This window comes from Gadus chalcogrammus, chromosome 21, assembly GCF_026213295.1.
Source record: "Gadus chalcogrammus isolate NIFS_2021 chromosome 21, NIFS_Gcha_1.0, whole genome shotgun sequence".
NCBI classification, from domain to species: domain Eukaryota; kingdom Metazoa; phylum Chordata; class Actinopteri; order Gadiformes; family Gadidae; genus Gadus; species Gadus chalcogrammus.
Window position 1 is genome coordinate 15,495,280 of NC_079432.1, and position 23,716 is coordinate 15,518,995.

Consider the following 23,716-nt stretch of genomic DNA (forward strand, 5'->3'; position numbering starts at 1 on the left):
AGTGACCAGGTTAACTACCCAGTGACCTCGTTAACTACCCAGTGACCAGGTTAACTACCCAGTGACCTCGTTAACCAGTGACTAAGCTAACCTTCTGGTGACAATGAAAACAAACAAGTGAACAAGCTCTTCGACTAGTGACCAGGTTACTAATCTGTGACCAGGTCAACCTACTAGTGACCAGGTTAACTACTAAGTGGCCGTGTTAACTTACCATTGACCAGGTTAACCTACTGCTGACCAGGTTTACTAACCACTGACGAGATGAACCTACTAGTGACGACGTTAGACAACCAGTGACCAGGTGAACCCACTTGTGACCAGGCTAACTAGATACCAGACTAACCACCCTGTGTGACACACACTCACAAGCATGCAGATATGCACAGTCACACCCGCATGTGGATAGTAGCTCCAGGATTAATCATGAAAGCCAAACATAGCAGAATCACTTCCTTAATGTTGCTATTGTACTTAGGTATGTATCAGTGGGCATATAGACGCGTGTGGCATTCAATTAACACAGGGCCAATTAAGACGGGAAGCACCAAACTTCAAACTCAAGGAGTTAACTGAATATCTGTGATTGATTGGCAGGCTGCTGGTGATCGGGTGCTGAGGGGTTAAAGGTCATACCTAGACCCTCCTGGGTGTGTTTAAAATACCTGACCAGGAAGTACTGAGACAGCCCACCTGGGGAGAGGAACACACAGGTTTACTGGGATTCCCAGTAAACCTGTGTGATACTGAAGAAGAGGGGATTCCCACCTTCTTCAGTATCACACAGGCACACGTTCTTCAGATATATTAATTAATGTGCACGTGTTCCATCAGACAAACGTGTTGCCTCATCTGAGAAGATTAACATATAATCTAATTTGCCATTTTTTTGAGCCAAGTAGCTAATGGAAGGGAGATCCATGTGTTAATTAGACATAACACATTTAAAAAAGATAACATTCATAAGGATATTATTTATTACTTTACAATCATATTCTAAAGTTTTCCAATACACTTTCCTTAGGAATGACCAGAACATCCTGTCAATATTTTAATTCAATGACACAATTCTGTAAGAATGTAAATTATAAATGAGGGCTTTAAAAGGATCTAACTCAGGATTGGTCCATTTAAACCTCCGGAATGTTCAGATTGGTCCGTTTAAGGAAAACTATTTTAAACACTCCTCCTGCAGCCGGTACAGAGATGGACTTCAACCTCCAGACCAATGCATACACTTCCGCAAACACACACACACACACACACACACACACACACACACACACACACACACACACACACACACACACACACACACACACACACACACACACACACACACACACACACACACACACACACACACACACACACACACACACACAAAAGGTATTTTAATGTCCCAGACTTCCTCCAAGTTCCAGGAACTTAACACATGCGGGACACTACAAACTCCTTATCCAAACATGACGACATTTACTTCTGAGACAAAGACATCCAGGATTGGTCCATTTAAACCTCCGGAATGTTCAGATTGGTCCGTTTAAGGAAAACTATTTTAAACACTCCTCCTGCAGCCGGTACAGAGATGGACTTCAACCTCCAGACAAATGCATACACTTCCGCAAACACACACACACACACACACACACACACACACACACACACACACACACACACACACACACACACACACACACACACACACACACACACACACACACACACACACACACACACACACACACACACACACACAAAAGGTATTTTAATGTCCCAGACTTCCTCCAAGTTCCAGGAACTTAACACATGCGGGACACTACCAACTCCTTATCCAAACATGACGACATTTACTTCTGAGACAAAGACATCCTGGAATTCCTTCCGCGGAAATGGTTACATAAATGAACACTTAGTCAAATATATGAACCTGTTTATTTAAATGAACGAACTCAGACTCCAGCCGGTCGGAAGAGAGAGGGAACAGCCTGACTTACCGAGCCAGTGACCCAGTCTGTGCTTGGATTTTAACCCAATCCTCCTGATGGTGTACACATCCAAACCGGGACCCAAAAATACACCCCGTTTACTCCTACCCCACCTACCCTCCCCCCACCTATCCGTACCATTGCACACAGAACCCATGAGTTTCTGCCGCACCATCCCCTCAACACACAAAATACACAGTACACAGCATTAACCCAGCCAAACTATACCCAGTGTCACACTGTACACTAGAAACACTCAAGTGAAGTGCAGGTGGATAAAACAGAGGTCAGGTTCACTGGTCATAATACAACTCCTCCCACACACACTTGAGAAACTCCTGTGTGCGCGCACACACACACACACACACACACACACACACACACACACACACACACACACACACACACACACACACACACACACACACACACACACACACACACACACACACACACACACACACACACACACGAACACGAACCCGCAAACACATCCACAAACGCCCCCCCCCCCCCCCCCTCCCCAAATACACGCACACTCATACACACACACAAGCGCATACACACTCTCTTATACACTCCCCACCAAACAAACGCTAACACTAGGAGTGGACGATAAATCAATATTAACATAAATCGATCAAATCTGCCACGATAACTGTCACATGTTTTATTTATACATTTCCCCTACTTTCGAAACACATTGAATAGGATCGACCCCAGACTCGGCGCAGCGCCCTGAGTCTAGCGGAATACCAAAGGTGACGTCAGTGGTCAATGGCGTACCTGCACGCAGCGCCCCAAATCCCTATATGAAAATCCCAGTACTCCCAGCGCCTCTCAGGTAATTCTGTATGCAAATCGAGCGCCCCTGACCGCAACGCAAATACACTGAAGAAGCTATCACCAGCAGTCATGAAGTCGACGAAGATCGAATAGGAGTAGGCCTAATAATAAAAGAGGTCGGACCACTTCAGTTGTATTTACGTGGATATAGGGGGATAGTGTTGCGGTGTGCAGTTGTATCGTTACAGTTTTATTTTGGACACCAACTTTCTCCGCGAGAAAGAAATCCTGCTTTGGTCGTCAAACAGGAAAACCACCTTAAAGACTTACATTTCTAAAACATGGATGTATTAAAGTTTGCACACCCACTTATCACCCCCCCCCCCCCCCCCTCGCCCTCTCCCGCGACCTGCCGCTCGCTACATAGAGGACCGTCTTTGCAGATGTTGATGTCCGCGTCCGAGAGCAGTGTTGCCAAATTGCACCCGATTTTTCGCCCAATCTGGCAACACTAGCTGCAGCACTGTCCGAAAGGGTTAAAGCTTCTAGGACAGCTCTGCATGAGAACGCGTTGTGTGTGTGGATGTGTGGAGATCTCTCTGTGCTCTTTGGCCTTACTCTTTATTTGTATTCTGAAGCAACTCAGCACTGTTTATTATCTGTATCCCGAAACTCTATCAGCCTAGTTGTTTTAAGATATGGATAGTGACAGAGCTGTGAAGTTTATGTTTTGGTTCATGTTTGTTTGGCGGTGATGTCATGTTTATTTTGAAAGTGGCTGAAAGAGAGAGCGGTACTGAGCAATGGTATGCAACATTGCAACAATGTTTTGACAATAAACGTTAAAAGAATAATTATTGACTATTGACTATTATTGTATCTGGCTTTAGTCTGAACCCAAAAAATACCCTGTTTACACACTAATTGACTGATTAGTCGGCTAAACTCAGGAGGTAGAGCGGCTAGTTCGATCCTCGGCTCCTCGTAGCTGAGTTTCGAGATGTCCCTGAGCAAAACACCAAACCCTGACTGCCCCCCACGAGCTGGCTGTCGCCTTGCGAGGTTGACACCGCCGTCGGTGTCAACCGTATGTGTATAATGAGTATTAGTATGAATGAGTATGAAAGGTTGTAAGTCGCTTTGGATAAAAGCATCTGCTAAATGCCCTCAATGTAATATCATCTTAATTAACTTAATTGCATCAACTGATATGAAATGCAATATGGTGACATCGATTTTGGCCATAACGTACAGCCCTAGTTCACACACACAATTACACACATACACACACACGATGGGAGAGGGGAGGGGTGGAGGGACTGATGATGGTCGAGGTTGGGGTCTTCATCTCTGTGAAATGGAAAAGGAAAAGGAAATATGACCTATGAAATGTATTCATCTCTTCAGGACAGAGGGACCACCAGCAGTGCAGTGTAAAGGTTACCTAGCATCTAAAATGCTCCAACTGTTTTTCTAAAATCCACTACAGCAAAAGATGCCTCCCGTCTATTAGAAAATAGAGGGGTTGGTTGTTAAAGTGTATTTGCAGGATAGTCGTGTTTGGTGTTTAACCTATAGCTGAAGGATTCTGTGTTCAAATCCCAGTGTCTGTAGTCTACCCGTAGACATCATAGATGACCTCCTACCCCTCCCTGCTCATAAATTATTCGGAAACTGTTCAATGTAAGTCACTGTGGATAGAAGCGTCTAAACGCCTAAACGTCAGCGCAGTAAATCGTATCAGAGAGCACCATACCCCACCATAGACACCAGTAGCCACAAGCTAATTATTAACATTAACACCACTTTCCATACTTATCAATCATTTCCCTTAGCCATGTCCTCATAACCATTAGTTACCATTAGCTACATGCTAATTATTAGCCTACACCAGCCACAATACTGGGGGATAAAACAGTCTGTGTCAGAGGACAACGGCCCCGGTGTTCTGGTTATTCTGGTGAGGATGAGACCGACTCTGGAGAATGTGTGCTTTGTCTTCTGTCAGGAGAACAGTCCACAACGGCCAACCATAACCCTGAGAACCATAGCAACCATTAGAACTATAGGGACCATTACCCTGAGAACCATAGCAACCATTAGAACTATAGGAACCATTACCCTGAGAACCATAGCAACCATTAGAACTATAGGAACCATTACCCTGAGAACCATAGCAACCATTAGAACTATAGGAACCATTACCCTGAGAACCATAGCAACCATTAGAACTATAGGAACCATTACCCTGGGAACCATAGCAACCATTAGAACTATAGGAACCATTACCCTGAGAACCATAGCAACCATTAGAACTATAGGAACCATTACCCTGAGAACCATAGCAACCATTAGAACTATAGGAACCATTACCCTGAGAACCATGGCAACCATTAGAACTATAGGAACCATTACCCTGAGAACCATAGCAACCATTAGAACTATAGGAACCATTACCCTGAGAACCATGGCAACCATTAGAACTATAGGAACCATTACCCTGAGAACCATAGCAACCATTAGAACTATAGGAACCATTACCCTGAGAACCATGGCAACCATTAGAACTATAGGAACCATTACCCTGAGAACCATAGCAACCATTAGAACTATAGGAACCATTACCATGAGAACCATAGCAACCATTAGAACTATAGGAACCATTACATGGTAAATGGACTGCAATTATGTACAGCTTTTCTAAGCGCTTTACAATGTTGCCTACATTTTGACCATGCAAAGCAACAGCCAGCTGGTCAGGAGCAGTTAGGGTTTGGTGTCTTGCGCTGAGACACATTATCACTCACCTAGGAGGAGCCGGGGATCAAACTAGCAACCTGAGCTACTGCCACCCATTAGAATCATAGCAACCGTGAGAACCATTGCACCTGATAGAACCACAGCAATGATGAGAACAATGGTATCAGGCTCAACGGATAGCATGCAGACCCAGTTTAAAGCCACTGGATGGAGCCGCTCAGGGTTTTGGCAGAACTTCCTGTTCAGTATCTGAGGCTCCTGCTACGCTAGCAGATTAGCCAAACTAATCCTGTTGGCTCATCGTGTCACACACACTTGCACGTCACACACACACACACACACACACACACACACACACACACACACACACACACACACACACACACACACACACACACACACACACACACACACACACACACACACACACACACACACACACACAAACACACACACACAATCACACGCGGCTGAAAGACTGCGTGGTTGAGAGGTTAATGTCGCTTTTTCTTCTCACAAAACTGGGCCTGGTTCTATCAGGTGGGAGCTTATTTATCTTGGTTCTTTGTTCTAGACGTGCTTCTGTACAGGTGATACTAGTAGACATACTGAGGACCCTATACCAACCTCTCCACATACCTGGCCTCATAGATCATGACACACTTTGTTTAGGGATACGTTGTTTTTCAAACCTGGGTCGCAATACATTTTGCTAACGTGGGTGATGGGTTTACAGGGTGACCCACTAAGCCGTCCTGTACCACTTGTGCGTACGCAGTTGGTGACACACCCCTCTACACAACATTAATTCTTTGAGATACAGACTTGCACATACACACTTGTAAATCCTGCCTTACGCACTTGCTATTGAAGAGAGATTGGAGATAGATACTTGTAAATACACACTTGCATCTATGCACTTGGAGAAAGATACTTGTACATACACCCATGTATGTATACCCGTGTACATACACACTTGGAGATTTACACTTGGAGATACACATGGCCGTCTCTGTCAGGGTTCATTGACACCACCAGTCCTTCACCCCTCCATACATTTCAATGTGGACATCACATCCAGTTCCATCCCATCATGTATCGCAATCTTCGTCACACCTCCTCCTAGTCCCTTCATTTCAAACAATCTCCTGTTCAATTCACACACTGTCACACCTCCATCCTCTGCTCCACCATCTACAAACACCTTGATCTCTACCCCATCCACATTCACACCACCATTTCACCTCTATCATATCTAGACCATCGCATCCACACTATCAAATCCATCCCATCACATCCACCTCCATGCTGTCCCATCTCACCTTCCCCTCTGTCGCTTCCAAACCATCCCTTGCACTGTCACCCCCACTTATATAAATCCACAGTCACATCCAAAGCATCATATCCACATCCCACCTATATCCCAAACACTATCACGTCCACCTCTATCGCAACCACGCCGTCACAGTCACCTCTCTCGGCACCACTATCACATCCACACACACACACACACACTCATATCTAGGATAGCACGTCCACCATCACAGCCATACTATCACCTCCAAACCATCACATCCATACTATCACCTCCAAACCATCACATCCATACTATCACCTCCAAACCATCACATCCATACTATCACCTCCAAACCATCACATCCATACTATCACCTCCAAACCATCACATCCATACTATCACCTCCAAACCATCACATCCATACTATCACCTCCAAACCATCACATCCATACTATCACCTCCAAACCATCACATCCATACTATCACCTCCAAACCATCACATCCATACTATCACCTCCAAACCATCACCGCCATACTATCACCTCCAAACCATCACATCCATTTCAATCAAATGATGATAGAGATGTGCTGCTTCCAGACCAAGCAGAGAGAAGGTAGGGAACGCTGCTTTCCCGCAACACCTGTGAAAGCAGTAGTTAATACCCTGGTTTGCCTATGGCATGACATCACAACACACGCCAGGGTATCCATGGTAATTGAAGGGTCCAGGGAGCTGGTCAGGTGACCGAGATTAGACTTTGTTGCTAAAGTGGGAGCTTTGGAACCATCCACACGGTTTCCCCCACCCAACCACCCCCACCTGATCGCTACGTCTCAAACACACCTTCCTTTGCTATGTAAATCATAGAAGGCCCAACCCTAAACTATAACCAAACACCCCTCCTTCCCTCTCTATGTCAGGACATGTCATGCAGACGCAGGTAAAACCCAACAGGTATCGCAGTACAGTGTGCGTAACATAGACCAAGTGACTCAAGTTTAATACAGCATTTGTATTTTAGTGTTAGTATGGTACAGTTAATTATTAATAGAACAGCATTCTAATTGTAGTGCAGCACGTTTACAGTACTGCAGTAATACTCTACACATTTAGCTGTACTGTAAATATACCTTACACACATTCAAAGCCACTGAGTATCATCTAAGAGATGTCAGTCAGAGCTAATCGTGTTCCCTACCAGAGAATGTGTCCCTCCTCCTTGATCCAGTCTTTCAGGATTCCCTCGTTGTTGGTGAAGAGGTACCCACCTGTCGCTCTCACAGTCCTCTCTAGTGTGTCAGCCTGTCTGCTGCTCTGTCTGTTTACTTCACTGTCTGCCACTGGGAGAGGGAACTTTGATCCAATTATAACGGCTCTACAGGAGGACTGTAATGTCTCCCCCTCTTGGACAACCAGCAGTACTGCATCCTGAGGGACGGCACAAGCTACATCCACATAAATCGATGAGGTTTTGAGGCCCCGTTGTGCCTTCCTACCTCATGCTTCACTCAGCTCGCTGGGTACCTTTCAGCACCAGGAGTCCCCTCTACCAGGACGACCAGGCAGGGGGAAGCTCCAGCCCTGCCTCAAGTGTTCATTTTCCATGAGCACTTTTGACCGTGCCGAGTCGTACCGTAAGATACAATGAACTGTGTGTTATTTTGTCTGAAAAGCATAGACATGCACGTTGAGTACGGCTCGATTTGTTATTATTTGTTCGTTCCTATAACTATATAGGAATTCAAAAGGGTAATGAGGTTTAGATGGAAGCACATCACGTTGATTTTGGTTTGACGACAACAAAATGGCTTAAAATAGTACAGATTTATTTCAGATTAGTCTAGGTCCACAGACATTGGACAATATTTCACACCAATAGCTTGCTTATTTTTTTTCCCTTGGCACTGGCCCTCTGGGAAATATGTGTGAAACACTGTCCAATGTTTAAAACAAGACTAATCTCAAATAAATCGGCTTCCAATGAGCTACTGAGATTAAGAAGCATAAAAGGGGGACTACCCGACGTCCAACTGGTTTCATCATTGCGGATATCATTGTGCGGTAGGCTATAATGTAAAACAAAGGCTACTAAGTGCGTGTGTTGTTGTGTCGTCGGCTCCGGACAAGTGCATCATCAGTTGGGACACACCTTCAAGCGGGAACACCTTTTAACCGGGGAAGTAAAGCATGGTGGTAAACTGCCAAAGGAGTGACATCTTCCAGAAGGAGCAAGAAGGACAGAGGCAGGCAGACTTTCAAGTCTGATCCATCCAGTGGGCGGGCCTTACCCCAGATCTGACGTCTCAGACGTATTCATGTGATTCATATGCAAATACATATTTTCACATTGATTTCACATTGAGTGACAGTTAACCATATCGATAAGAGGATAAAAGGCATTTCATTGCCTTCATGATATGCATATACGTTGTTGACATTGATTTCAGTGGGTGACAGTTGAAAGCATCACATCATCAGCCTGGGGCTGATTACCAGTTGTCCTTTGAAGGAGAGTACATTTTCATGCATAAATATACATAGGTTGATGGTTGATGGGACCTGTGTGAGAAGCTCAGGGAGATGTTGCAAATGGTGTGCTGAAGGCCTCTCTCTTGCTCTATCTAATTAGCATTATTACTTTATAACTTTACTATCAAGTGAGTAGTGCAAACAACAGATATACAACAACTTTACGACTATAAAAAGGAATCAATCATCAAAATAACACAAAATGGATAAAGCTTGAGTAAAGCTCAATATGCTTCCCATTTAAATTAATACTGTTAAACAACAATCAGGAAGAACAGCAAGTAGGCCTATTGTGTATGTCAACTAACTTTAAGCTATTTGTCTTATTTCCAGCACTAGCGGTGACAGGAACTGGAAATGCAAAAAAGTGCCCCCCATTTACTTATGGGTAGCCAACAATATAAGACACCCGTAGAGTAAAACACAGTAGAGTACATCAAAAGCACCATAGAGAGTGTAAAAAGTGTCCTCTCCTGCACAAAAGGTCCCTGGTTCGATACTGTTTCAGAGTGTGTAGTTATCTTGTCACCTCCCACATTAAGGCCCCCGGTTAGAAGCCGGCCGGAAATAGCAACATGGTTTTGACTTTGCCCATTTCTGGTCTGGGATCAATAAAGCTCTAAACCCTAGCCCTTATTTTTTTGATCTGCTTTAACCTGTCTGTCTAGCCACCTAATGTCTAGCTAGCTGTCTGTTTGTCTGTCTTTTTACTAGCAAGCTGCCTGCCTGGCTAGTGACCCTTCTCTCTGTCTGCCTGTCCGCCTCTCTATCTGGCTGTATATCTGTATAGCTAGCTGTATTTTCTTTCGTCGTTTGTCAGTAAGTACATGTCTTTCTGACTTTCTGGCTTAATAGCTAGCTACTTTGCCAGCTTACTAGCAACAAAATATGTAGCTTCGAAAACAATATATAGTAGGTTTCCGTAGTGTAGTGGTTATCACGTTCGCCTAACACGCGAAAGGTCCCCGGTTCGAGACCGGGCGGAAACAATGAATTTTATTATATATCTCCTGAATTCCTATTACTTCTTATCTTTCCTGTCTGCCAAGATAGCCTTACCTCTGTCTAGCTAGTTGTTAGTATGCATAACTAGGGATCTGGCTTGCTTGCTTGCTGGCTTCTTGCTGGCTGGCTGGCTGGCTGGCTGTCTCTCTCTCTCTCTCTCTCTCTCTCTCTCTCTCTCTCTCTCTCTCTCTCTCTCTCTCTCTCTCTCTCTCTCTCTCTCTCTCTCTCTCTCTCTCTCTCTCTCTCTCTCTCTCTCTCTCTCCCCCCGTGTCTCTTTCTGCCTATAGCCAGCTGTCTGACTGCCTGCTTGTCTGTCTAGCCAGCTGTCTGTAAGTGCATATTTATTGACCTTCTTGAAAGCAAGCAAGATAGATGATGTAGTGTGTAGCGTTTATCAAATGAAAGGTCCCTGGTTTGAGATCGACATACTTATACTTACATCCTTATTTCTCCAAATTAAACAACAGTAATATATTATTTCTTACTTTACCCATCTGTCTGGCTAGCCAGCCATCTCTGTCTGTCATGCTTCCGAGCTAGCTAGCTTTCTGTCTGGCTAGCTACCTAGCTCGCTCTCTGTCTCCTAGATAGCCGTCTGTCTGCCTCGCTACCTTTCTGTCTGTCGGACTAGCTAGATGTCTTCCAGCCTAGTGTGCTATCTATCCATTTGTAGATAAAGCGCTGTAGGGGTAGTGTGACTGCTGGATCAGCAGGTTTCCGTAGTGTAGTGGTTATCACGTTCGCCTCACACGCGAAAGGTCCCCGGTTCGAAACCGGGCGGAAACATTTGTTTAATATGCTTATATTTGTTATTATCTTATCTATAATTTACTATTACATTGTCTTATCTTACCTGTCAGTCTGTTTATCTACCTGTATGTCCCTATAATATATACTTAAGCAACTCCTCTATATCTTCCAGTCTCTGATGAATTATTCAGGTTTTAATTATGAATGTTTAGTTTTTCTTGATTGATTTTGTGTGCCTGTGTGTGTGCGTTTGTTTTTTTGGTTTGTGAGTGTGTCTGTACGTCTGTGTCTCTGCGTACGTTTCAGCATTACTCAATAGCTCTATTTTGTTCATTTTTGCCAATTTGCCTATTTGTAAATAGTTCATGGGAAAAAGAAATGCAATAAGGTTACAGTAATAAAATTGATTGTAATAGTAATACAAGTAATATAAAGTGTTGGAATTTCATTTAGTTAAACAGTTAAGAGGTTCATACCATATTTGACCACCTGGGGATGGTAGAAGCTTCCATGCAAAATAGAGAGAAGGAAATTTGATTCAGTCATTCTCTCTCTCTCTCTCTCTCTCTCTCTCTCTCTCTCTCTCTCTCTCTCTCTCTCTCTCTCTCTCTCTCTCTCTCTCTCTCTCTCTCTCTCTCTCTCTCACACACACACACACTCACACACTCACACACTCACACACTCACACACTCACACACACACTCTCCCTCTCCTCTGGTAACCCTTGAGGAGTACACACCACAATTGCACAAACCAGTAAAAAAAAGGAATTCCCATCTGGGATAACACAGGCTCAGTAGGAGACAATTCTCACAGCACATGTGCCCCCCCCCCCCCCCTTTGCGCATCTTATCATGGCTACATGCTAGATTATGTAGCCTAGCTATTCCTCGGTGGTACACAGTCCAGCGAGCATAATGCAGGCTATTGTGAAGAAAGAGGTTTCTAGCGGGATGGTTGGGGTGGTTTGGGGGGATTAACAGCAACAAGAGCTAAACCCAAAGAGAGGGCATCACACTATGCAACAATCACCCCACTGTTCACTTCATAGACAGTACCACTGGACCGTAGCGGTGTAGCTATCGTCTGTCTCTGGGGAGCTAGCATCTGCATTGACTAGCTAGTATCTGTGTTGGCTACCTTGCCCTTGCAGGTGCTTGCAATGACACTCTTGGCCTGCTGGCATGTGCTAGCTGGTGTTTCCATTGGGTAGTTCCATGCACACGCTAGAGAATCTAACATAACCCAAGAAAACCATAATCCTGCGGTACAAATTATAATTGTTGTTCTGGATCATTCTACCAACTTTGTCCAGCAGATAGAAAGAAATAGACCCATATAGAATGGATAGAACTAGACATACAGAACATAAAACACACACGGCATACACTAGCTTGGGTTTCATGCAGCTGCTAATCAAACTGATACATTGTTCAATAAAAGACTTAAAGGACTGTGTATTGTATAGATATTAATCTGTATTGATATATGTAGTATCGGAAGACGACTAGCAGATTCAGATTCATATCAGGCTCATCCTACCTTCATCCATGGGGGCTTCATGGAAGGAGCCTCTGGATCCTTCTGGCATGGCACAGGGCCTCAGGGTCTGGGGAGACAGAACAGGAGTCAGTGAAGAGGACCAAGAGAGAACCTGACGACCACACCCAGCATGTCTCTACGCAGCCAGAGAGGGAGGGAGGTGTCCCTCCTCCTGATATCAAATCAGAGTTGGAAACAAAAAAGCATGTTCATAATTTTTCACTTTTCATGACGATCGATCGTATGTTCATCTGGGGGCCGGCCTTCAAGAAAGATCTCTCTATTGATTAGCCAGCCGATCTCAGTGTGGCGGTAAGTCTTGTGGTCTATACTTATCTCCGGGTCTACACTTGTCTCAGCCTGCAATGTTCCTTCTCTAGGAACCACAATATTTGATCAAGATACAACAAAGATAGAACAGTAAATGTGTTGCTTAATGTTACATGAACTGCTAGAACTATTAACTATCTGACTTGCATTCTAACTAGTTCATGTTTATGTCCGTCTCCATCAGAATCACAAATGACACCTCGATATTTAAGCAGTCAAGGAATTTCAGCCATCAAACACCAATGTAGTGTTATGGTGTGTAATGTGATATTTCACATTATGCATGGTCATTTGTAGAGAAATATGTGTTTCCATGTGAAGAAATAGGGTGAGCCTCAGGCATGTTCTCAATCTCATCTAAAATAGAGTTCACCGTACTGTGTCGTCTCTTTGGTCAACCGAATATCCAACACCTGGACACTAACAAAACCAAGAGAGACTCTGTGAACAAAAGTGAAGACGGCTGTTTGTAGAGGACACTGTGATAGCATCACTGAGTGACATGTTTAACAATAACAAGACGCCCTTTCACTGTGTCATTTAGTCCTGCCAACTGGTGGATACCACACAACAGAACTTAGCGCTACCCGGATAAAACAACACTGACCGATCCATCGAGTCACTGATTGATCGCCTCGAAACCGATCAGCCACATCAGAGAACAGCACACAGTGTTGAACCCGGCTGAGGTGGTGCCACACAGCACCGCCCAGACAACCTCTGAAACCACCAGACCAGTAAACCCAGTTTAAGAACGAGTTCGACCCCTGATTCCACCTCCTACGGGCCCTTCTCGCTGGGTTAACTTAATGCTAGGCTCAGGTAATGTCACTAAATCGAATACGATCAAATCTAATCTCATCTCATCTGCTGCTCAGGTGGTCCCATTGGATACCTGGTTATTAAGGCTAGGGGACAGACTGTGCTCCATCAGGGGGCCAACTAGGGGTCGGGGGCCGGGGGTTCTAATGGAACTCTGTTTCTTCGCTCTCAAGCCAATCCAGAGGTCCGAGAGGAGTATTGTCCCCCTGACACACCTGCGTCTCTAGTACACCACACAGCCCGGTTGGATGCAGCTTTTTTGTGCTGGCATTGGTAAAATAAATGTATTCCTCTACCTTCTTATACCATTGTCTTTCTCTTTCAATTTTTTGAATTTTATTCACTTTAATGTTTGTCCTGTAAGGCAGATACAGTATTTATTTACAATATAAAAGTTGGAATAAAGTGATAATAGAATAAAAAAGCTGTCAACTAAGAATTTGATTGCAATACATTTGTATTCACTGTGTTATATGCACAGTAATAATACATTGAAATGTGATTCCTGCCTATGTAAAGCACTGGGAATGGGCTTTGTGTTTCGGGGCACTGTTCAAACTGGCCTTGCCCTGCCTATACAAGCCTTCTACAGGCTTGTTTAACTTGATGAAGACCGACCGCATTCTAGTTTATATTGCTCAGGGAAAAAAACAATACACCAACAGATTCCAACTAATAAGTTACACCTGAAGGCACATATTGCTGATAAAGGGCTGGCACCAAACGGGATGGACAGGGGAATTCCGACTATCAATGTTTTGGTTTATGATCGTGTGTCTTGTATAAACTCAGGCCACGTCTGAAGGTCATCTATCAGAGATAACACGACCTGAAGAACATAAACACAAACTGCAGCGTTTGGAAACAACAAGGGGACTTATACCACCTGTGAATAGAAGAATATATACTCAACAAGAATAATATATTTCTAAAGATTACTAGCATTATATAATCCTAAACATTACTATCATAATCAAACCGTTAACATTACTATCTCGTTGTGATGCTACATGGTTAGGCCATTTCACTTAGTGCAGCACTTTCACATAGGTAACTGAAAAGGACGCTTCCTACATAGTTCGGTTACAGCAGTGCTATTCAACTTCACCTGCAAGTGAGCCAAACTGGAAAATCACTTCAGCATGGGGGCTGAGCAAAGTTCTTTGTCAACAAAAGGCTACTACAGGAGATGACCCTCCTAGAGTAGCACCACATATGTATTCCTACAAGCAATGTTATTCTATTTATTTTCATTGTATTGATATCATGCAGAACAATGTGCGAAAGCAAAATGTTCTTCCAAACCAAGCAAGTTAACAAAGGGTAGTTTTAAAAAAACAACCACATCCATAAATGTGTAATAGTAGGTTAATAATTAAATCAAAAAAGTACTTCTGTTAATAATACCTTCAGAAATTGTGCCAAGTTCTCAAAAGGTAGTCTTAAAATAGGGCCATATCCATGAATGTGTATTACAAGATAAATATAAAAACACAGTAACCATCAGAATTTATGTAGGCCTGTTTAAAATCAAAACACAGTAACCAGCAGACTAACAATAAGTAAGCCGGTTTAAAATTACATCAAAATAGTGTGTCCTGAAATTAAATAAACACCAAAATATGTGGCGTTTCCTCACTTCTTTCCCCCTCCTCTCTCTCCCTCCCTTCACCCCTTCTGCCCTCTGCCAACCCCCTCCCATTCTCTCTCCCACTCAATCCTCCCCCGTGTGTCTCTTTCTTTCTTTCTTTCTTCTTTCTTTCACTCTCTCACCCTCTCTCTCTCCCATCCCTCCCTCTCTCCACCCCCTACTTCCTCTCCCTCTCTCCTATCTGGAGTTAAACTGTTTCCCTCGTGTTTGCTCAACTAGCATTGCGATGTACTCCTGAATCGGTTCCACCACAACAGCTATCAAACATCTGCTCTCAGCAGAGCTCTGCCCATTTGAGTCAGTGAGAGAAGTAACACTGTCTATATTTGACTATGTCAACATAGTTCGCCTCATATGAAGTGAGGGCAATTCTGAGACACTGGTGCAGCTTGCTATTAGTCACAGAACAGAATGCACTAGTTTTAACGGCTTACATCTGAGAAAAGCTTTATTAAAATGTGTAAGTAGATCCAAACATTGTCAATATTATCAAAGCCAATTTACTTAGTCTTGACTAATATTGACCTACTTGATAGATTAGAAGAAAGACCTTGTTCTATAACGAGAAGGCTTCCTGTAACCGGATGTCCCCTCACTATTGAGAGACAGCTTTTCTGTTCGGATTGTTTTTAAGCAGCATGTTCGACTGCACTATTCAAATAAAATCAGCACAGTTTGAGCCAATCACATTGCTAGATCTAGACTTCCATCAAACGGTCATTTCCTGTCTGAGCGGAAAGTGAGGCTGACTCAAGAGGTGGTCCTCGAGCAATCCTATTATAAGGTTTGACACACACACACACGCACGCACGCACGCACGCACGCACGCACACACACACACACACACACACTCACACACACAATTAATTTCACTCTCCAACCAGTTGTCAAGGTAAATAAGGGCAAAATGCTGTGTAGAGACAGTAAATATTCATATTGACATGAAACACCAACCAGTATAAACTATTTATCGGGACATTAACAGGACAGTAGACAGTGATTATTACGATAGTGGAGGACACTAGTGTTAATCAGGACATCAGCAGAACAGCAGGTAGTGTTTGGCAGGACCCATAGAGGAACGTAGAAGGTGTTTATCAGGACATTAGCAGAACAGTATGAAGTGTTTATAAGGACATTAGCAGGACAGGAGATAGTGTTTATAAGGGCTTCTGAGGGGTATTGGAAACTGTAAATCAGGAAATAAGATAGTGTTGAAATATATTAGGAAGCAGACAGCAGGGAGGACTTCAGTTCATGGGAACACAGACCAGTGCTGGACATTGCTGGAATTTCAGAGAATCTTCTGCATTGCAAGACTCTTCCAAACCAACACACCTGACTGCTCTACACTGCCCTGCCCTAAGTACTCTGGACCAGTCCAAAGCAAACTATGTACCTTTCGGTTGGAGGTTCTTATGAGTTTATACTAATACACATAAAGGCAGTAAATATAGGTTTGCTTGGTTGTAGAATATGGAAATGAGTCCAACTTAATCCATCCTAGAAGACACCGTACACTGTTCACTATCTTAAAACATGACGCTAAAAAGGTAATCTTTATAATTTATTATAAAAACAATGAAGACAGTTGGTGTGTGGTCATAGCATTGTCTCCCGTGTATGAACATTTGTACTTAGTGAATATAATAACGCTCGAGGAACTGGCGAAACTAGCATTGACACTTGACACAGTCCGGCCCCGTCACCATGACAACCAGCTCACAGGTAGGCCAGTCACGGCGGGCCAATCACAGTCACGCGGTGACGACATTTATCGGCCCAAGCCAATGTTTTCATCATATAAATATTTTATGATCATTGTTACAGCCCGGATAATGTTACTTATTACCGTTGTGAAACAGATGGGTTGGGGATGAGCCAAACGGATGGGGGTAGGGAGGGGGGGGCGGGGGTATCTATCTACTGGTCTATTCTGACATATCGTAGGCCTAGTGTCAATCACAGCAACTAAACACTTAACTTAACCACAGAAACAATACAATCCCAAACCGTTAAACAATCGAGTTGGAAGAGAATAACTGTTTTATTTGAATGCATAGCCCCAAGAAAACTTTCTAGTCCTCTCAAGTTTAGTACCTCGGCCGTAATCCTAAATCCGAACACCTTGTTAATTCACATTAACAGGACGCTTTTCCGAACAACTATCCTCTACCGTAGTTAGAGGATAGCGTCAGTCATTGTTGTAACTTGATAAAAAAGAACTTAAAACAGCACACATCGTCCTGAAAAAGTCCCTGAATCTGTCGGGGCTTCAAAATACAGGCTGAAACACTTACCTCATTCACTTCCACACGTGTAGGCCTACCGACCGCAAGACGAGTCTTTAATTCGGTAGTTTACAATCGTATGTTTTATTTAGATTCCGTCTTGAAGGACTAACGTCTGCAGAACTGTGGAGGATGTCGGGACGGGTGGGTGAGCCGGCGGGAGGCGGGCGGGTTCTGCTGCCTGGGAGACAGGCGGGGACGGGCCGGAGGAGGAGCGTCTTGTTGTCAAAACGCCCATATGGCCGAGTTGTTCTTCAGCAAAGTAGTTTTTATTCTTTTTTTCCCATTGTTTAGCAAACAACAGCTTACACGGCGTCTTTCTGTACCATTTCGATGTTGAAAGTCTTATGTCTGCAGGCAGGCCCCGCGGGAGCACACGTGTGTGTGTGTGTGTGTGTGTGTGTGTGTGTGTGTGTGTGTGTGTGTGTGTGTGTGTGTGTGTGTGTGTGTGTGTGTGTGTGTGTGTGTGTGCGTGCGTGCGTGCTTGTGTGCGCGCGCGCGCGCGTGCTCTGCAGCCTGCAACGAGCAGCACTACTGCAGATCCAGCAGCAGCAGGAAGGAAATATGCAGGACGGTCTTATAGCGGTCTGTCGTAAGACACCACATTGTTGTGATATGGTCAATCAATTCTAGATGCATGTTTTCTGTTCAACATTTAAATCCGCTCTGGGGTTATTGAAGATAGTTGTTGAGAAAATGCAGACGTTCCGCTTTTCCCGGGACAGTCCGATATTTGGAGGCCTGGCCCGGCTGTACATGTCACCGTATATAACCTTGTTTTTTTTTTTAATTATCGAGTTACTCATTTATTTGAATTATCGCATGATAGACGGTGACACGACCTCGCTAAAAGGGGTATAGTCTTATATAGACTTTAATCCATAAGCAAGCATCATCTATCAAACAATATCAATACACTAAGGTATTGAAGCTTAAAAAACCTCATTGTGTACTGCCCATACAGACTATAATAAGCATTATAATGGGACACACTTGAAGGCCTATGTCCCATCTTTTCCATTTTGTAAAAACATGAGATTTTTAGTTAGGCCTACACGTTGGACCGACAAACTACAAAGTTCCCCGCTTTTCTTTACTTTAGCATCTATTTTGGTTTTCATTAGCACTTTGTATTTTATTGTATTGTTTCTTAGCCTTTGTTTCCCACTGCTGCTGGGCTGTTGTAACAAAGGATTTCCCCTCCGGAGGATTAATAACGTTATCTATCGAATCTACCTAAAGGTTAAGGTGAACACGTGAAATGGTGTCAACAGAGAGAATGTGTGCATTAGTGTGATGAAAACAATGATCTCTCCAGTCCAGTACACCAGACCCGTCCGTACAGTAGGCATTCCTGAGCCATGGGTAGGCCTGGGACAGCATATCGTGTCAGGTCATGTCTGCAGCCTGGTTATCTAAACAAGGCATCAGGACATACCTGCACCTCGATCGTCTCACCTTATTGTTTCTGTCAAGCACGAGTTCGCTGCTGCTCAAGACCAACTGAAGGTCTATTGGTCAATTAAGTTGGCTTAAAGTTTAACTATATTCATTTCTTCAAGATACACAGTCATGGTAACTTAGGGTTGCATTGGTGACAACGGATCGTTGTTGTTTAGACACCTACTTACTGTGTTTGACTGGTATTGCCGATACGCACGAGGAGATCTGGCGACCTCTCGTGGCTGCAAACAGCATTTGTTTGAAATTATTACCTGAGGGCTGGAAATACTTAAAGGGAAACTTGACCTATTTCCATTAAGCTTTGTATCGTTAGAAACCCACTCATATTTTTGAATGGTCGTGCATCATTCCCTTATTTTCTGGAGAGACTGGAGAGATCCGTATCGATCTCCAACACTTCCTGTTTAAGATGACATGCAATATGACGATTTTTGCGTAGAAGTAAATATAAGTGTAAGAGGGGAGGATTCTCGCTACAGACCTGTTAGAGAAGTGCCAGTGGGTGGGAATTCACCAGCAGAAACTAACATCCACAGCGTCTGAAGGTAAGCTAACAGAGGCAGTACAAGTACAATGGCGGAAGGTACTGGATCTGACATAGAAGATGGCACCATGCAAAAATGTCACCATTTCGAAAGAAATACAAACAAGGACTAATTCACTGAGTTCACCAACTAATACTCTTCACTAGAAATGGTGTGTGAAATGATTTTCAAGCAGTCTTGCGGTATCAGCTTGGTAGATGGAACAGCGAGGTATCCGATATGCGGAGATCTAGATCAGCGGGAGTGGCCAGCGAAGCTGTGCATTGTGGTGCATGGTGGGAGTTGTTGTATTCAATCCACAAGTGCCAAAAAGTCACTTTCTGCCTTTTCTCGGTCAAGACGGCACCAAATTTGAATTTTATTTTATCATTCATCTACAAATAGGACCCAATTTCAATACTCTTTCAATACTCTCTAGGCATATTCATGCCTCGAAATGCTCCTTTAAATGTAAATATGTATGTATGTATTGTGAATATCTTAATTAAAATATGACAATTAACCCGTCTGTGCCCTGTTAATTTAATAACTAATTGTGAAAACAAGGAAAATACAGATGCTAAATTGGCTAATTCACAGAATTTTTAATTAATACAGTATCCCCTAGTCGGTTCAACAGTAACTCCTCAGTAGTAACTGAATAACTGTCACTAATGGCGTGTTTTCACTGCAGGGTACGGTACGGTTCGGTTCGCAAAGGTGCGGTACAGATTGCGTTTCCACCGCCAAAAGTGGGCGTGACCCGGAGTGAGCCGTACTCGTTTTGCCCTCGTCTTCAGTACTCCTCCGTTGGGGTACTGAGATGCCTGAAAGAGTGCCGGAAAATATGAGCTACACACCCCCTCCGTTGATTGGTCGACAGAATCGTCACTTCCGGGCGACGTGGGGATAAAAACAAACAAACGGTAGCCTCGAGGTATTATTCTTTACAATGAACATGTCGCGTAAAACGCTTGTTTGGGCGAACAAGGAGGTGGAGACGTTCCTCTGCATTCTTGGGGAGGAAGACGTGCGTTCAACTTTTTAAATTGTTTTTATTGAGCAGGCTACACTGTGTCGCGGCGCTATGATGTCACGATGTTTACGTAGCTGCCGCGGCGATCGACATCCGGCCTACCATAAAGGGTACTGTCGGCGGTGGAAACGCGACCTCGGACCTGAGCTGGGCTATACCGCCCCCTACCTACCAGACTGAGGCGAACTGAACCGTACCGCACCCTGCAGTGGAAACGCGGCAATAGGGCCCCAGTTAGGGCTCCAGTTAGGGCCCCAGTTGTGGTTTATTTTGGAATTACCGTCTCTGGCCGTTCAGTTTAACGAATCTGCTTGCCTCATCGGTATTGTCAATAATATTCGACAACACAAAAGTAACATACCATATTATACTGATTTCCAGGGTTGTAATTCCCCTGGTGGCGTTGTCCGTTCTCCCCTCAATCCTCCCACCTATTGCCGTCTCTACACACATCCGCATATATATGTAGGCCTATATATACAATTTTAACGGCGTTAATTTTTTTTATCGCACGATTAACGCTCTTTTGGCTTGGCAAACGTTGTAGTTTTGTCCCCTGCTATCTAGCAACAACTAGTCACTTTAGAAAAACGACAACAATATACCGGATCTAGCTACTCCAGAAACAAAACAACAAGCACGCCGCACAAACTTGTTGGGGCAAGCAAGGATACGGAGCAGGTGAAAAACTTTTAAAAGGGTGCGTGTTTGTGTGTACCTGAGTCTGTTCGAGCCTGCAGAGAGTTCAATGTAGTGATTAGCTGTTACGTCTTTCTGACCAATCGCAGTTCAAGGCCCACCTGGGCTGCACCACTTCGGGAGAGGCTGCTCAGTTACTCCCCTCTAGACAAAATCGACTTGGTTGCGACGTTGACAGTGTGTGAGTGTTGCGTCTGTTGAGAGCTTGCGGGTGCACAGCTCAGGCTGCCGGACGGCGCTGCAAGGAACTTTTATAAACGCAATATTGTTATCCCGCAGTAATCAACCCGACAGCCCCGAAACGTTAACGGCCCACCCCATTCTCACGACTCTCCCGATTACCACTCCGCCACCGCGCGCGTGCGTGCGTGCGTGCGCGTGTGTGTGTGTGTGTGTGTGTGTGTGTGTGTGTATAGGCCTACGCACGGTAGGAATATTTATACTGGTTTAAATAATAAATGTTATGGTATTTCCCATCTTTGCTGAGGAAGAATTCTGTTCGAAAGTTCAGTGAATGAAACAAATAAAAGCCTGGGCTATTGAAGTTTTACGGTAGGCCTACCACTGTCATGCACGGTCCTATCCGATGTCAAGTGGACCGGGTTGAATTCACTACGGTTCTCTTCTTATATCCATCTTACCAAATATATTTTATACTGTCCTTCTCAACACTCTCTGATCCCACTAAAAGACTAGCCGCACGGAAAAAAATTGATTAATCGCGAGTTAACTATGACATTAATGCGATTAAATATTTATCGCTTGACAGCACTAGTTTATTTTATATAGCGCCTTTCTCATACTCAAGGTCGCTTTACAGTGTCATGAGCACACACACACACACACACACACACACACACACACACACACACACACACACACACACACACACACACACACACACACACACACACACACACACACACACACACACACACACACACACACACACACACACACACACACACACACACACACACACACACACACACACACACACACACACACACACACACACACACACACACACACACACACACACACACACACACACACACACACACACACACACACACACACACACACAGGCGGCAGTAGCTCAGGAGGTAGAGCGGGTTGGCTGGTAACCTGAAGGTTGTTGGTTCGATCCCCGGCTCCTCCTAGCTGAGTGTCGAGGTGTCCTTGAGCAAGGCACCTAACCCTGACTGTTAGCTCCCGACGAGCTGGCTGTCGCCTTGCATGGTTGACTCCGCCGTCGGTGCGTGAATGTGTGCGTGAATGGTGAATGTGAGGCAATATTGTAAAAGCGCTTTGAGTGGCCAATGGTTAGAAAAGCGCTATATAAATGCAGTCCATTTACATTTACATTTACACACACACACACACACACAGAACAAGACAGCACAACAACACAAATAAAAAAAATATATATATACAGAGGATCTGATGTCAGATCAACTGCAGATACCTAATTGCATGATGTGATACAGGACATCTGCTTTAGTTATATCAGACAGCGCTATAGGCTAAGCAAACAGACGTTATATATTGGGCTAACTTAAACTCATGCTGCTCAAGTTTATAAAATAAAACATAAATCCCCAAAAGTATTTAATTGCACAATTTCGTTCCACTTAAAGACATGTACCCCTTGCATGTGCAATATAATTTGTCCTCTTGTTAAATATTGAGTTACCTTATTGCATATTGATAATTTGGCGCCTAATTTTTAAATAACCTTGAAACAATCCTGCCAGCAGACTGGTTTAACTTGATAGATAGCCTACAAGCCTAGTGAATAGTGTTATTCGCTAGGGTAGAACTACCGTAGCTCTCCAGTCTCCAGCCAACAAGCTTCTTGCACAACCAGAACATGATAGCTAGAAAAAGTTACAACTTACTCTAGGAATAGCTCGCTATGTAGAACGAGGAGAACCACTGAAAACAATGCAACTTACCTCAACAGGTTTGCGGAGGTTAGATGTAGAGTTCTTGAAGGCTGATATTGTGGTAAGCTTAGGGTGACACATTAAACATTTCATAACGTAGTTTTCTCCCTTCCTTCGCATGGGAAGGAACAGTGTGACCAGGTGGCCAGGGGTTGACCACGGGAGTGGGAGCTGCTCCATCAGCGTCCATCGCTGCCTGCAAGTGGCGCTCGAAATACGGGTGCTGCAAGTGCTGCACCCTGGTGGCGAAGCTTTAACAGTGCGATAAAATGATAGCTTATGAATATCTCTG

General features: G+C 44.0%; 1 protein-coding gene and 2 non-coding genes across 3 annotated transcripts in view; 2 read left to right on the top strand and 1 right to left on the bottom strand.

Annotated features, from left to right (window-relative positions):
- LOC130374273 (pleckstrin homology domain-containing family G member 3) overlaps nucleotides 1-17,896 on the bottom strand; it is a 33,881-nt gene extending 15,985 nt beyond the window's left edge. The window contains exons 1-2 of the mRNA XM_056580948.1: nucleotides 17,762-17,896; nucleotides 12,659-12,725 (exon numbers count right to left, since the gene is read on the bottom strand). Of these exons, the coding sequence (XP_056436923.1) occupies nucleotides 12,659-12,707 (49 nt within the window). The 5' untranslated portion in view covers nucleotides 12,708-12,725; nucleotides 17,762-17,896. The remainder of the gene's footprint in view (nucleotides 1-12,658; nucleotides 12,726-17,761) is intronic.
- On the top strand, nucleotides 10,278-10,350 carry trnav-aac (transfer RNA valine (anticodon AAC)). Its single transcript has one exon. It is a non-coding gene; the product is annotated as a tRNA-Val (tRNA).
- Nucleotides 11,080-11,152, top strand: trnav-cac (transfer RNA valine (anticodon CAC)). The gene has a single exon. It is a non-coding gene; the product is annotated as a tRNA-Val (tRNA).
- Nucleotides 17,897-23,716: the final 5,820 nt, after the last annotated feature.